The 15,160-nt window shown below is 37.7% G+C and overlaps 1 protein-coding gene across 3 annotated transcripts in view; it reads left to right on the top strand.

Moving 5' to 3' along the window:
• Positions 1 to 15,160, top strand: part of ATP8B4 (ATPase phospholipid transporting 8B4 (putative)) — a 236,439-nt gene that overhangs the window by 31,137 nt on the left and 190,142 nt on the right. For all 3 annotated transcript variants that reach the window (XM_054701418.1, XM_054701424.1, XM_054701414.1), the window contains exon 3: positions 7,804 to 7,862. In XM_054701418.1, the coding sequence (XP_054557393.1) occupies positions 7,804 to 7,862 (59 nt within the window). The remainder of the gene's footprint in view (positions 1 to 7,803; positions 7,863 to 15,160) is intronic.

The following is a 15,160-nucleotide window of genomic DNA, read 5'->3' as shown; positions in this document are numbered from 1 at the left end:
TTTATTATCTGAAACCAGGAGTGCCTTAAACAAACCATCAGCCCTATCAGATAATTATTTTGGGGAGGTAAATGGTAGTCGACAGGTCAATTATCCTGAAACGATAGTTACTTTGTTGGTAAATATTTCCCAACATTTATCTGATTTACAAATGACCATTTCATAAAATAAAAACATGTCCCCATTTATTTATCTTGGGTAGTGTGACAGGTAGCACATGACTCAAAGATAAGCATTCTATGAGGGCTTCACTGGTATTTTATTTGATTGAAGCAAACATCAATTATATTGGCCTTTATGAGTTTTGAGCAGGGAAAGCCATTTCCATGATCCTGTATGGAGTAGGACTTTGAAGCTCAATTACTCAATTATTTTTTTATCTTCTGGAGTGGATTCAAAACAAGTTTCTATGACAATGCTGCTCTGCAAATGGCTATTCTCTTGGCTCACTGAAATGATGAAGGATGGTTTCCTGTGCAGGCCCACATCTTTGTTGGGCTCCTCAGCTGTCACAGAAGAATGCTAACACTGTTAACCAATCCATCTTCTAGTTAGCACCACAGTACAGCAGCTCTCCAAGTATTTTCCAGGAAGTTTAATCTGAATCTCACAGTCATTTAGTATTTAACACAAGTGGAGTTGAGAGAAATAATAATTAGGACAACTGTGTGAAGAACATGTAGTTCATTTAATTTTTAAAACATCCTAATACACATTCCTGAGTTTAATGAGCTCAGCAGAGACCGAGGACGGAGACCCTATCATTGGGCCCTCTGCCTTGTATTTGGGATGCTGTCTCTAGGCTCAGAAGAGCTCATTTTGTGTGCTTTACATCAAGCAATGTCTTTTTATGAGGATTTCTCAAAAAAGATTATTGTTTGAGCCAAGAACTAATGCATAATTATGTTTGCTGAGAAATTGTCCTATTTTTACCTTACAGATTGTGAAATAAAGAACACTAGATGAGCCCTTCCTTTTTCTGTAGAATTTGTGGCCCCGTTGGAACACAAGGGAGAACACTATCTTCTTGGAACAGGCGTGTGTCATGTCAGGCATTTTTATTTTCATTGTTGACTCGTTGATCATCATCCTTGCTTCCACACCAGTTCTTCTATTCACTTTTAAAATTCAAACCAGTGCTTCTTCTGTTGTATTTTCTTGAGTAGTTGTTTTGGAGATAGTCTTGAAGGTAAACATGTCTGATTATTTGATTGATTATTTGGCTGGGTGTAGAATTCTAAGTTTAAAGATTTTTTCTCCTTAAAACTGGAAAGCTTCACTCCAATGCCTTCTCTCATCCTGTTGCTGATGAGAAATTTCATGTGTTTCTCATTCTTTTGTTTTTGAGACTAACCAATACTTTTTTCCTCTGGAAGTTTTTAATGTTTTCCCCTTGTCTTTGGAGCTCAATGTTTTATGAAGATCTGTGGATCCATTTTCACTGAGCCTGATTGGTACTTGGTGACCCTTTCACTTTGAAGAATTATGTCTTACTCTGGTACAGGGAATTTTCCTTTGTTGTTTATTTCCTCCTGTTCATTGTCTGTGCTTCCTTCTCCTAACTTTTCTTTTCCATATTTCCCTCCTGTTAGTCATTTTGATATATATTTTAAGATATTCTTCAGTCTTATTTCCATTCTGCCCATCTCCCTGTACAATTAGTCCATTACATGTTTTCAATCTCCAGGGTATTTTTCTTAGTCTCTTGCTTTCTTTGTTCCTACCAGATTTCTCTTGTTTCATAGATGCCAAGTCTTCATGGTACACATTAGAATTTAAATGGAAAAAAAAAACCCTCTATTGCACCTGTTTTCAACATTATTTCTCCTCTTTGGATCCTTCTTTTTGGTGCTATTGGTTTTTCTCAAAAGTCTGGTGACTTATGTTTGTTAGTTTTTATTTACAAATGAAGGACTAGATGGATTGGTGTAGTGGCAGAGGTCTTTTTCCTGCCAGGCCTTTTCTTTAAGTAGGATGACTGGTGATGTAGGCAGCCCACAGAAAGTTTTTTCTGTGTGTTGTAAGTCTGTTCTGGCTGCTATCACAGAATACCATTGACTGGGTGGCTTGTAAACAACAGATAAAACTCACATTCTGGGGACTGGGAAGTCCAAGATCAAAGGGTGGGCAGATTTGGTGTCTGGTGAGGTACTGCTTCCTGGTTCATAGATGGTATGAACCATTTTCTTGCTGTATCCTCACGTCAGGGAAGGGGCAAGGGAGTTCTCTGGGACCTCTTTTCTATGAGTACAACTCCCACTCAGGAGGAGTCCATCCTTATGGTCCAGTCACCTTGGAATGCCCCCTGGATACCATCACATTGGGGATGAATTTTGGAGGAACACACACTGTCCATCTATATTGCTGTGGATTAGAGTCAGGAAAGCTGGAAAACTCCATAACTGCCTCAGTAAATCTTGGTTTCTTAGGACCTGAGTCTGCCATAGCTGATGAAGAGGCTCAGAGCTGCATCTCTCTTAGGTCAGAACACCCGCCTTGGTTTCCTGCCCAGGGATGTTTCCTACTCTCTTTGGTGGACAAGGCAGGGCAATGTGGGAAGGCCTTTTTGGCTTGATTATTATTTAATTATTCTGGTGATGCTTCCACACTTAGACACAGGTAATTTATCTTCCAATTCAGGACACTTTTGAGAGTGAAAGGAGACCCAATTTATTGATTTGTGAAGATAAAGCACATAAACTAGGGCTGTTACTCTAATTATAACACATTTTCAATTTTTATATTTAGTGACTGAATTTGGACCTTTTCTGGGTGTAATGGCAGGATGGGCCACTGAGCAGGTTTTCTAATCCAGCTGACGGGTAAAGAAGAGTCCTGGCGCCCTCGGCGGCTTTTCTCAGGCTTATATTGATCTTTCACATGTAGTGTAGCAACCAGGTACATGGCAGGCAGGGGTGCTGCGGGGCCAGGATGCAGGAGGGCCTCCAAGCCCCCAGCAAGTCTTCCCTCTTAGCTTTTCTCTCCCCCCTTCTCTCTCCTGCTTCTTTCTCCTGCCTCTGCTTTTCCTTCTGCTTCTCTTGGTGACTATATCTATACTCCTCCCATGGCCCACAGAAGTAAACAAGACAGTTTGCAGCAATGTAACAACTGCAGGTGCCCCATCAGTCAGGGCAATCCTAATGGCGGGAGGGCAGAAAAGCCTGAAAACCATTTACCCTACACTGGGGTTGCATTGGGAAGAATATTCTTCTTTTTTTGGGTCAAATTGATACCATCTGATTTCTATTTTATTTTCTGGTCTTTTAAATTTATGAAAATCTACTAGGCCCTGTTCTTATTTTTTTTTTATTTTATATATTTTTTACATCATTTTTCATTTTTGCACAACGTATGCATTTCCATCTTGGTTATATTCCCCATGCAATTCCCACCCCCCTTATTTTGACCCTAATCCCTCCTCTCCTTCCCCCCGCCCCAGTAGTGTGTCGATGGTTTATAGTTGCTCGTTGATTTTGATTTTACTATAAATTGGCCCCATTCTTGTTTTCCAGCACTTTACATTTTTATTCTTTCTTAAATACTCCTGTCATTTCAGTAGGACCTGAGGGAAAAGTAGATAGAAGGACATTCTCAGTTTGCTATCTTGAACTGGAAACTCTTCTACCCCACTTTAAATGTATGCTTAAGTGTTATAGACTTACTATGATTACACACACACACACACACACACACATCCTTGTGTTTCATTTTACTATTTTGAAATCAGACAAATTCAATGATAACAATTGTGTAGGAGTGTGCTTTCACTGGTGAATTGTAAATCCCTTGGTGAGTACTTCCCTTCACTGTTCTCACATCTGGAAAATCCCATGATGCCTATGAAATATTGGGCATTAAGTTGTTGAACCTCTGAGCAATTCTCAATGGAAGCTGTTTACGGGGGATTTGTTTTCAGCGTCCTCTTCTTGTAGAATGTGACTCATTGCCAAGAAGGCTTTATATTCCCTCATGCACTGTCACAGCACATGGAAGATAGTCAATACCTGCAAAGGTAATTCAGGCTTAACATAGTCGTGTTAAAGGCAGAAAACTATAGAGATTTAGAAGCAAAGCGAGAATTTTGCAGAACTTAGTAAAAGCTTGGAAAATCTTCTGCCTGCATGAATCCACAAAGATGCAGTTCATAAAGACAACAATTGTGGAATGTAGGGAAGCAAAAATTAAGATTTAACAATGAGCACTTAGAAGCAAAAAGAGAACATTCTGGTTATAACAGCGTCTCATGGAAAAGAGCAATGAGGACATCCAGAAGAGGATCTAAACTTTGCTGGTGCAGAAATACTCTTTGGCTATTTTGGGAAAAGGTCCTTAGTCCTTGGGGAGGGTGGTTTCAGGGAGATGCTGGGTAAGAGTCAAGATTCTGGTGGAGTGAGTAAAATTTGGTACAGAATTATAGAATACTGCTCTTGAATGTGCTTCATATACATGTGAAATCTAAAAATAATCGTTGTCTAAATGTATACAATTTAAAGAATGTTAATATAAAAATCACCCTATTTGTAATATACAAATTAGCAAACCACTTTGACTTACAGCTAAAGTTAATCTATAAATTCCATGCAACATGCCGGTGGGCCAGGCTAAGCTTTGCTATAAGGAAGAGAGCCATCCATGCCCACCCTCCCAATAATATCCATTTTTTAAAAAGATGTATTTTTATTTATACAAGAACTGAGGTACTGGCCAGAGGCATGGGAGGGTGAGAGGATTCACCAGAGACAGAGCGGGGAGCAGAACAGTCAGAAGATCTGAAAGCACTGCTGAGGGGAGCAACAGGAGAGACAGGAGAGGTCTGCCGAGCCATGTGGGAATCTCCCTGGCCGGCCGGGAATTGAACCTGTGCTGCAGAGGCTGCGGACAGCTTCACAGCGCTGCACTCAACCCGCTGCACCACCAGGGAGGCCCTCCATTATTTTATTTTATTTTATTTTTTTTGTCAGCAGCTTTACTCTGCCTGGGTTAAGATAGGGATGTATAAGTAAATTATTCAGGTTTTTATATTTTTAAGTTCCCACAAACCTTCAAATGCCATTTTGGCACTGATATTTTTGCTTTTTTTGGAGAAGAGCAAGAAAGAGAGGATTTTGCTTTATAACTAAGGTTTAAATATTTCTTTCTACAGTACAGAGATTCCTTAAAAATTTGAAAATAGATTGACCATGTGATGCAGCAATTTTACTCCTAGGCATTTATCTGAAGAATATTAAAACACTAATTCAAAAAGGTATTTGCACCCTTTTGTTCATAGACTCTTTACTCACAAGAGCCAAGGTGTTGAAACAACCTAAATATTCATTGACGGATGAATGGCTAAAAAAGTTGTGTTATACACATGCAATTTGCAGCAACATGGATGGCGCTGGAAGGGATCATGCTCAGCGAAATAAGCCAAAAAGAAAAAGAAAAATACCGGATGGTCTCACTCATAGCAGGAATCTAGAAAACTTAAATAAGGGATCAGGAAAATGAATAACTATAAGAAAGTGAAAATCAAAATCAACAAAAAACTATGAACCAGAGACAATTTTTGGGGGGTGGGGGCCGGGAGGGGAGGGATTGGGGTCAGAATGGGGCATGTGCAGTTGTATGGGGGAATATAAAAATAAAATTTATTATTTAATTAAAGAAAAAAAAAAGTTGTGTTATAGACACTCAATGAAATACTATTCGGCTCTTGAAAAAAAGATGAAATCTTGTTTTTTTTTGTTACAACATGGATGGAACTTAAAGGGATTATGCGAATCAAAATATCAGTAACCGAAAGACATGCTGGATGATTTTATTCATGTGGAATATAAATAAAGCAAACAATCTAACAAAACTCAAGAAAAATCAACTCTTAGACCCTGAGAACAAAATATGATGGCTACTAGAGGGAATGGAAAAGGGAACTGGGGGGAATGGATAGCTGAATTCAATTTGATAGTGTGAATGATACTAGACTTTTCATGGTGGTTATGGTATATTTATATATATATATATATATATATATATATATACACACACACACACACACACACACACATTTTGTGGCATGAAGCTGTAATCCTAAAATCTTGTATTTTAAAATTTGGAACACTTCATGAATTTGTGTGTTATCCTTGTTCATTTTCTCTGTATCATTCAGTTTTTACTATGCATGCAGCCAAAACAAGCACCTCCCCTAACATATCGAATTGTAAACCAATACGATTTTTTCAAAGTCATCTCTTTTAGGGATGGTTGATTGAGAGGTTGCTTCCTGGTGGGTTCTGGATTTCAGAGTCATACATGTTAGGGGCAAGCCCACTTAGTGTCATCAGCTGTAGACAGCAATCCAATGTTGTTTTAATGAGCAATTAGGTGAGCTAGTCTGGAAAACAGGCACAGTAACAGGAATAAGACTTTATTAAATGGATAAGAAGGAAACCATGTAGGTGGATATTTAAATAAAGACACTCTACAGATGGTGGAAACTCACCATGACCAAAGACTGGTTGTTATTTGTAGGGAGCAGTTCTTACAGGTGAACCTATGTGCCTCCAACTCACTTTCCACCTCCTAGTCTATTCTGGTATAGAGCCTATCTTCTTTTTTTGCCATCTGTCACCTTTATAGGGAGAGAACTGTGGGATTAAGGGAATCATAGAAGAGATGGTTAAGTCCACGAGAATCCAACTTTGACATATGGTGGTCCTTCTTTTCAAAGCTTTCATTATTCCAACCTTAATTTTTGTCAATTTGAGATTCAATAAACATGGAACTTGCTATCTTAATTACAAAAAGTGCTCTGTTGGTGTTTCTGAAGCATTGTTTTTCCTTGCTTTTGGCAAATTTTCTTGCTCTCTGAAAATCTGTGGTTTGTTGTCCTTTTATTTTGTTATTTGTACTGGTGTTTGCCTTTGCTTCCAGAAGCAATTTAATTTTTGGTTACTTCCAGCTAAGGGCAGGTCTTGGTACCCTGATGATGTGGATTTATTCTCAATATGTCTGGGTTGTTTAGAACTATCATCTTTGACTCTGTGGCCATAAAGACAGTGGTCTCTCTGGCTACCTCATTCTGCTTTTGTTTAAGATATGCTATATTTTGTAACTTTTCTGAAAAGTCTTTTTTTTCAGGTTGGCATTTGCTTTTAAGCAGTTCCTTCCCTGTTAGGATCTAAGTAACTAACTTAATTAGTTTATCTTAGTAACACATCTATGATGTTGCTTTCCTCAGTTTTAGTTACCCTTCTTTAATTGTGATCTGAAAATACTACGTACAATAAAATGAGAGTGTAACTGATTGAGAGATCATATTTGCATAAACTTTATTACAGTTATTACTATGATTGTTTTATTATTAGTTTTGTTGTTAATCTCTTATTATGCCTAATTTATATATTTTATAATAGCATGTATAGGAAAAAACATAGTTTATATGTGATTTGATATGATTGGCAGTTTCAGGCATTCAATGGGTATCCTTAAATGCATCTCCTGTGGATGAGGGAGGACAATTGTACTTAAGTGAAGAGAAAGGGTCTTTGTGAAACTAAAGGGATGTAGAAATTGGAGACACATAATGTTCTGCTTTATGACTGGCATTTGACAATGAAAAACATTTCAGCTTTCCATTTTGGAACTTTCCAACACTTGTTCCAACATTTAGGCTGGAAAAAACCAATGCCCTTCAAAGTTCAAAGGAAAGAATTCTTGCAACCTTGACAACAATCAAAGTAGACTACATGATGTTAGTTTAATGAGTTATATGTTTCTTTGGGTTGAAAATTTAATTTCATACCTGATTTCTCTTCTCTTTAGAAGTGGAGAGGATAGTGAAAGCCAATGACCGTGAATATAACGAAAAGTTCCAGTATGCGGTAAGTAAAGCAAGCACGCACAACACATACATGCTTGGGTAGGTCTTACTGTGAGGACAGTGGGAGTCATGTTTTATAGGACTTTATCACTTCTCTAAAAACTTTCTTTGTTGGCCAATTTTAAAAACAAACAAACAAACAAATAAATAAATTTCCCAAATTATGTTTATTGAGGTAATGGAGGTTTACATCTTTGTAACTGCTCTGCGGATTATAGGTTCAAACCTCTACAGATGTATACTTTTCCACCCTGCCCACCACCAGTGCCCCACAATCCTCCTCCATGTTCCATCCCCACCACACTATCCTCCCCCAGCTTGTTCCCTCAATTTTGCAATTAGATGTTAAGAGTTTGTTATTGGTTTGGTTTTGACTGATCCTTTATTATGTTTCTCTATATTGCACATGTAAGTGAGACCATCCTGTATTTGTCTTTCTCCTGCTGACTTATTTCACTTTGCATTATCCTCTCTAGTTCCATCCATGTTGTCCCAAGTGGCAGGAGTTCATCCTTTTTTATAGCAGAGTAGTATTCCATTGTGTATGATATATATTCCATTGTGTATTTTTTGGGAAAGATTTATTTATTTATGCATACAAGAGCTGGGGCATAGGTCAGAAGTGTGGGGGGTGAGAGGATCCATCAGAGACAGAGCGGGGAACAGAACAGGCAGACTGACTGAAATATACTGCTGAGGGGAGCAGTGGGCGAGACAGGAGAGGTTTGTCTTGCCATGTGGGTTTCTCCCTGGCTGGCCGGGGATCGAACTCGTGCTGCAGAGGCTGTGGATTGCTTCATAGTGCGGTGCCCAACCCCTTATGCCACCAGGGAGGCCCTCCATTGTGTATTGACATATACATATTATAGCTATACCTATATACACCATGTGCATGTTTTTATGTATGTGCATATGAACTTACTTTTCCCTAATCCACTCTTGTGTCCTTGGCCACTAAGATGTTTCTCTTATTTAGCTATTGTAAATAGGACTGAAGTGAATATAGGAGTACATATATACCTTCAAAGGAGTGTTTTTATGTTCTACCTAGGAGTCAAATTAGCAATTTGGTAGATACATTTTTAATATTTTGAGAAACCTCCATACTGTTTACTATAGGGAATGGATCAGTCTATACTCCCACTAAGGGTGTATTAGAGTTTTTCTCCTCCACATCCTTGTGTTGGCCAATTTTAATAGCAACGTGCCATTTGTTTTTGTAATATATATTTTAATAATGTTTCTACACTTATTTCTCTGAACTAAGAATGGTTCATATTTTTATTGGTATGGGAAAAAGACAAAATATTTTCTTCCTCGAGGATTAATGCTTAGTTCACACTGGTGCCCATTTGGGCACTAGAATACATAGTGATAATATAAAAATGGGCTTCTACGGTGATGCTTGGTGTAGAAGTGGTGATAGTAGTGGTAGTGTTAGTTACAAAGTTCAAATTTGTACTGAACTACTTTTTGAACAGGATTTTATTTGAGTGTGTATGGAATGGCTAGTACTATTCTGGAAACTTGGGATTCACTGGTGAACAACTTGATGAATTATATGATGGATCCTCATAACAATCTCTTTATCTTTTTATGGCTCAATCTAAGTTGCTACATGGAGCCTTTTATAGTTCTTAGAAATTAGAATTAATTTTGTATTTGACATGTGGCTTGTAAGATATTTTATAAGGTTGAATTTACCGTAAGTTTAATGAAGGAAAGTCTGAATTCAAAGAGATGCTTGGTGATTATTAAGGCATAAAATGTGGGCAAACTTTGGCAGTGTCCCTCCAGATACTGGCCAGATGAGAGAGGATTTTGGAAAAGAGATCATTTTATTGTTTGGTCCCAATTGACATGTCTTTCCCATATATGGAGATGGGTGAATTGAGCTATTGTATTTTTGATAACAGTATGTATACTATTAAATATTCAATATATGTAGCTGACAACTCCTCTTTTTCATACTGTGCTAATCACATAATTTGATGTTCAATATAACTTTTCCTGTAGAGAGTCAGTATGTTATCTCTATGACAGATTTCCCAATGTAAAAATAATATGTTTGCATGTTGTTTTTATTCCTCAAGCTCGTAAATTTGGTAATAGTAAGCCTGTCTTTCAGAGAAGGAATCCCTCTCAGGAGGTTGATGAGCTTGCTTTTTAGCCTGAGAGAGGGAGGATTGTAATTCCCGTGGTGATTATGCCACTCTGTGTGGCCTCCTGATATCTAGTCATTTAACCCTCTGCCCAATACCGTTTTTTGACTTGATGACTCTATTCATTCTGTTCTTTAGCTACAGAGGGCGATCCTTGAAAGCCTTGAGCAACAGCCCCCAAATCAGGAGAGTAGACATGTTAAGACCTTGGGGAAAAATCGGAAATAGGTAATCTACTGTGGAGTAATTATGCATCTCAGTACTTGGCTGTCTTGCTTGTTTTCCAACATATAAAAGTATTGCCATTCTTTAAGTAGTAACGCTTTACAGGAGTAAAGTCTGCATTTTGTGAGATGTTAAAGTCTTTTCTATTTATAGTTATTTTTATTTAATTTATGAATCATTTCAAACTTATAGATATGTTAATTGGCTATGAGTGCTTCAGATCTACGATTCCTTTTAAAGTAAAAACACGATATAGTAACATAGATATTTTCTGTTGAATCTGAATGATAGCGAACAAAAATACACAGATGTGTTGCTGCTGTTATGGTTTCTGTCCTCACAATGACAAGGCAGTAGGACAGTATTCCATAGTCTCAGCAGACCCAACAAGATCATGCAGTCTCTGAGTTAAAACGTCCAAGAAAAAACAAAACCCATTATAGCTGGGCCAAAGCAATAATGACAAAAGTTGAGAAAGGGGACAGCTCTCCTCCCAAGACTGCCTGTCTGTGTCTATGCATGTCTCTCTCTTTTCTTCGTTCTTCTTTTCCTAGTAAATACACCCTTTAAAAATGTTAAAAATTAAAGAGCTGAAATAGGAAGACAGTAGCTCAGAGAGGGGCACAGTTTTCCCAGGTCTAATGGGCACCTGGCTCAGAGGGAGGGACACTGGCAGGCCCTCCTAGAAAGCAAGCATGGGTTCCCACTAAGCCCTATGGTGGCGTCCTGATGCCGGAATGACTGATAGGATGCAGGTCACATAGTGAGCTGTGGGACACTCTCAGTCTGTTCAGCTACAGATTTCATAGAGTTGTTGCAAGAATTGAAGTAGAAAAATATACAATGATTCTATGGAGCTAGTCTAAGTAGATGGGATTTGACTCTATCTGACTTAAGACTTTTTAACCACTTCCTGTTTGAAATGTCTTTTGAAGAAGGGGAGAAGTCTGGGGCCTTTTGCTCAGTCTTGCCTCATTTTAAAGGACATAACTCCAAATGGCAATGGATTCAAAAAGACCCCAGAGAGAATGTTTAAAATAGAAAAAGCCATATTCCCTTCTAAATGCTGGAAAAGAAATGGAAATAAACTATAACGTATGAAAATCATGAAAGAAGAAATGGTAAAGGTCCCTGAAATGTAGTGGGAAGAGTATTTGGGGATAAGGTAGACCATAGTTTGAATCCTTTTTCTCTCCTTTATTTGCTAGTTTATGATCTTGATTTATTTATTTCTCTGAGCAGCAGTTATTTTACCTGTGAAGTGAGGAATTTTCCTCATAGGCTTATATGCTAAAGGGTTATTGAGATAATTTATGTAAAATATTTGGTACTAAGACTTGTCAATATAGACACTATGTGTCACGTACTTTGCTAAACATTTTATGTGGATTTTTCTCTTAACCCACACATGAATATTGGCAAGTATTATCATAAAATTTTAGATTCCTTGTAAAGCTCTGTTTAAAATAAGGTATCAGTGATAATAATGTTAAGAAGATACTGGGAAATTGGCAAAAGTGATAAACTTTTGCATAGGTATCATGCCAAAGAATGAGCAAATCTCTGATATTAAAGATGTGGAAATTGCTGACAACTAGGCAGATGATGCAATAGTAGAAAAAATAAATGTACCTAAAACAAGAAGGCTAACAGTATAAGTGATTTTGACACTAGCAACCCCTCTACCATCTGCTCCTCCAAATAATTCATATGGAAATGATAATTCAATGAGTTACTTAATCGAATGCCTATTCTTTGCAAAGCATTTGATGAATTCAGGACATTTTCCTGAAAAATTCAGTATCGATATTGACAGATATATGGTTAATGGTGATAATAAAAACAATACTTTTTTTTTTTTACAATATAAATAACAGCTTACATGTGTATAGTGTTTCCCATGTGAAAGGCATGGTTCTAAACATACTAACATATTAAACTTATTTAATTTTGCAAAAGTTTTATGAAGAGCGTATTTTTATTAACTCACTATTATATATGAGGACACTGAGGTAGAGAGATCTCATTTAAGATTCCCATCCCTGTAGCTGTGAGTCCCTAGTATGTACCAGGTGCTTTGCACATATTGCTAATCTTCCACAAAATCCAATGAGATGAAGTGGGACTCCATTTAGTGACTTGTCTAAGGTCACACAGCTGACAGGTGGCAAAGATGAAATTCTAATTCAATCTGTTTTTCCCATGATACCTTGCTGTTCTTTTGACCAATCTTGAAAAACAAACCACGAACAAACAGGTCAACAAACAAAATCACTCCCCCTGACACCCCAGCACCCCTTTCTCTAGTATACATACTGGTTAAGTTTTTGTACTCTGGAGACAAAGACAGATACAGGATGTGTAAGGTTTTTCCAAATGTGAGGTTAAGAATGGCCTTAAATCTTACCATTAGCATTTGTTGATGAGGAATTGGAAGAAAAATTTATACTGAGTTCATCTAAAAGGTTCAGTTTCCACAAGCACTAAGCCTGGACAAGCAAACTTTTCTCTTTGAAGGCGAAGGAAGCTATTTCAATATATAGAGAGCCTTGGGCCTCCCCAGTGGCGCAGCAGTTGAGCGCTGGGTTGCGAAGCTGCCCGCAGCCTCTGCAGCGCTGGTTCAATCCCTGGCTTCTCCCCTGCTACCAGAGGAGGGTCCCGCATGATGTGCAGACCTCTCCTGCCACCCGCTGCTCCCCTCAGCAGTGTACTTCGGTCCCTCTGCCTGCTCTGCTCCCCGCTCTGGCTCTGGCGAATTCTCTCACCCTCCTGCGCTTCTGACTGTACCCAGTGCTTGTATGTATCAATCAATCAATCAATCAATCAATCAATCAATCAATCAATCAATCTTTAAGAAAAAATATATCGAGAGAGCCTTAATTAACAAACCCGGAAATTTCAACCCATATTACTAAGACATAGTACAGGTTTAGGGAAAATAATCAAATGTACTTTCAAGAAATAAAGGTTTTAGAGCATAAACAAAAGGTAAGTTAATGATTCTAAGTGAAATTAATTGGTGCATTAGAAATGATTCTGTGAAAAGGGAAAGATGGAAAGATAAAATTACAAGTTGCATTTCAGAATGCCAAGATGTGTGAAGCAAAGCGGAGCTGGGGAGAGGAAGGGAGTGTGATCCAAGGGCTGGAATTATTATCCTCATTAGAAAGGAGTTCGAAGTTTTCTGGTTAATAATAGGAATGAATAATAGAAATAATGAAAACTTATATTAAAAATTTGAAATTGGTAGAACAATTGTAAGAGCAAGCCAAACAATGAGGCTCATTATAAAAGGAGATCAAAGTGAATGATAGAAGTAGTAAAAACAGTTGTAGTTGTATTAAAATGTGTTGATGGAAACATCTGAAAAAGCATTAGATTAATTATAGCTATTTCTGACTTAATTTAAAAATGAATAAATGATATGCAGAAACTGATTTTTGCTGGTTCTTTTTTGTTTCTCACATAGACGTAGGCATTCTCTTCATTTGATTCTCTTGAACTTGAACACAATTTGAGAATGGACATTAACTCATTGAGTGATAAGAAAGTTATCCTGCCTAAAAGGACAGAAACTTCAGTCCTGCTGAATACTTAATAACTTTTATTTGAATGTATTTCGTGCACAAAGGTAGATGGGAAGTTGCTAAAGATAGATGTAAAGGACTTTTTTTTTCCTGAACCGAATTATTGATCCTATTCAGGTCATGCACAGGCTATATAAATTGGTGAATGTTTAACCAAATTGTTTTGCTTGCTTATGAAGAAAGAATTCATCTAAAAATTACATTCTAACTTGGTAAAAAATAAAGTGGTAATCAGAGGGACTAAGGGGAGTGAAGTGGAATGGACAGGGAAGGGAGGTGAGACCAGATTGTTAAAAACACAGAGTTTGGATGTAAGGTAATAAGTTCTCAGAGCTAAGAAGTCATAGAGTGTGAAGGATTTAATTGCCCTCCAGATTAAATAGACTCGGTATCCAAATGGAGATGCCAGGTTAAGGCTGAGACCTGTAGATTAGGAATCTCAATTGGAAGGAGGTATCTATAGGTAAAAGGAAGATGGAATTTGTTAAGGAATCATGACTGAACTGTGGGGTGTGTGGGGAGGTATGGAAACTTGGATAGGTAGAGAGGGGAAGGAGGCCATCCAAGAAGATCAAGGATGGGGAATAAGACCGATAATAGTCCAGAAAAGGAAACAGTAGGCAGTTAGCCTTTTGTAAATACTGAGGTCATGAGGTTAAGAACTAAGGAAGTACATTTTTTAAGCCAGAAGGAGCAGCTGGAGTACTTGAAGAAAGCAATTTTAATATTCTAAAAGTTGGGGTAGGAAAGTCAGAAGATAGGGGAAAAATCTACAAGAAAGTAGGGAGTGGGGTATAAGCCCACTGTTTGCAATAAAAAGGAAAGAAATAGTATAAAAACTTTCAGGTTTGATGAAATTAAGTGAAGCATTTTGAATCAATCAAACGTGTTGACTTTCAAATACATAAAGTCCATGGTAAGGTAAAACTATTAAGTATTTTCTTCAGTAGAACCTTGGACTATCAGCATGTTGGGACATGTTCTAGTCCTGCTTTAACTCCCAGCCTGATGGGAAGTTTGGATTTCTCTTTTTATTTCATGAGCAGCATAGCTGTGCCACCACTGTTCCGTAGATCCTCACTAATAGGCCTGATGACCAGAGCAATTTATACACCAATGAAGAGTACAGATGATGACAATTCATGTGACAAATTTAAATTAGTCATGGAAAGTGCTAGTAACTTGCATTTGTTATGGGTTTCTGGTTGTTGGTTGTTGCATTTTTTTGTATTCGGGCATTACCATAGCAACAGTGGCTTTTTGGCAAACTTTGAAAATGCCTTCTGTTTTGTGTGCTATTGTTATGTGTATATTGTTCTATATGA

Source organism: Talpa occidentalis, unplaced genomic scaffold, assembly GCF_014898055.3.
Source record: "Talpa occidentalis isolate TD23 unplaced genomic scaffold, MPIMG_talOcc4v2.1 talOcc4.11, whole genome shotgun sequence".
Lineage (NCBI taxonomy): Eukaryota > Metazoa > Chordata > Mammalia > Eulipotyphla > Talpidae > Talpa > Talpa occidentalis.
The sequence above is the reverse complement of the archived record's forward strand: the minus strand, read 5'-3'. Positions and strand labels throughout refer to the sequence as shown.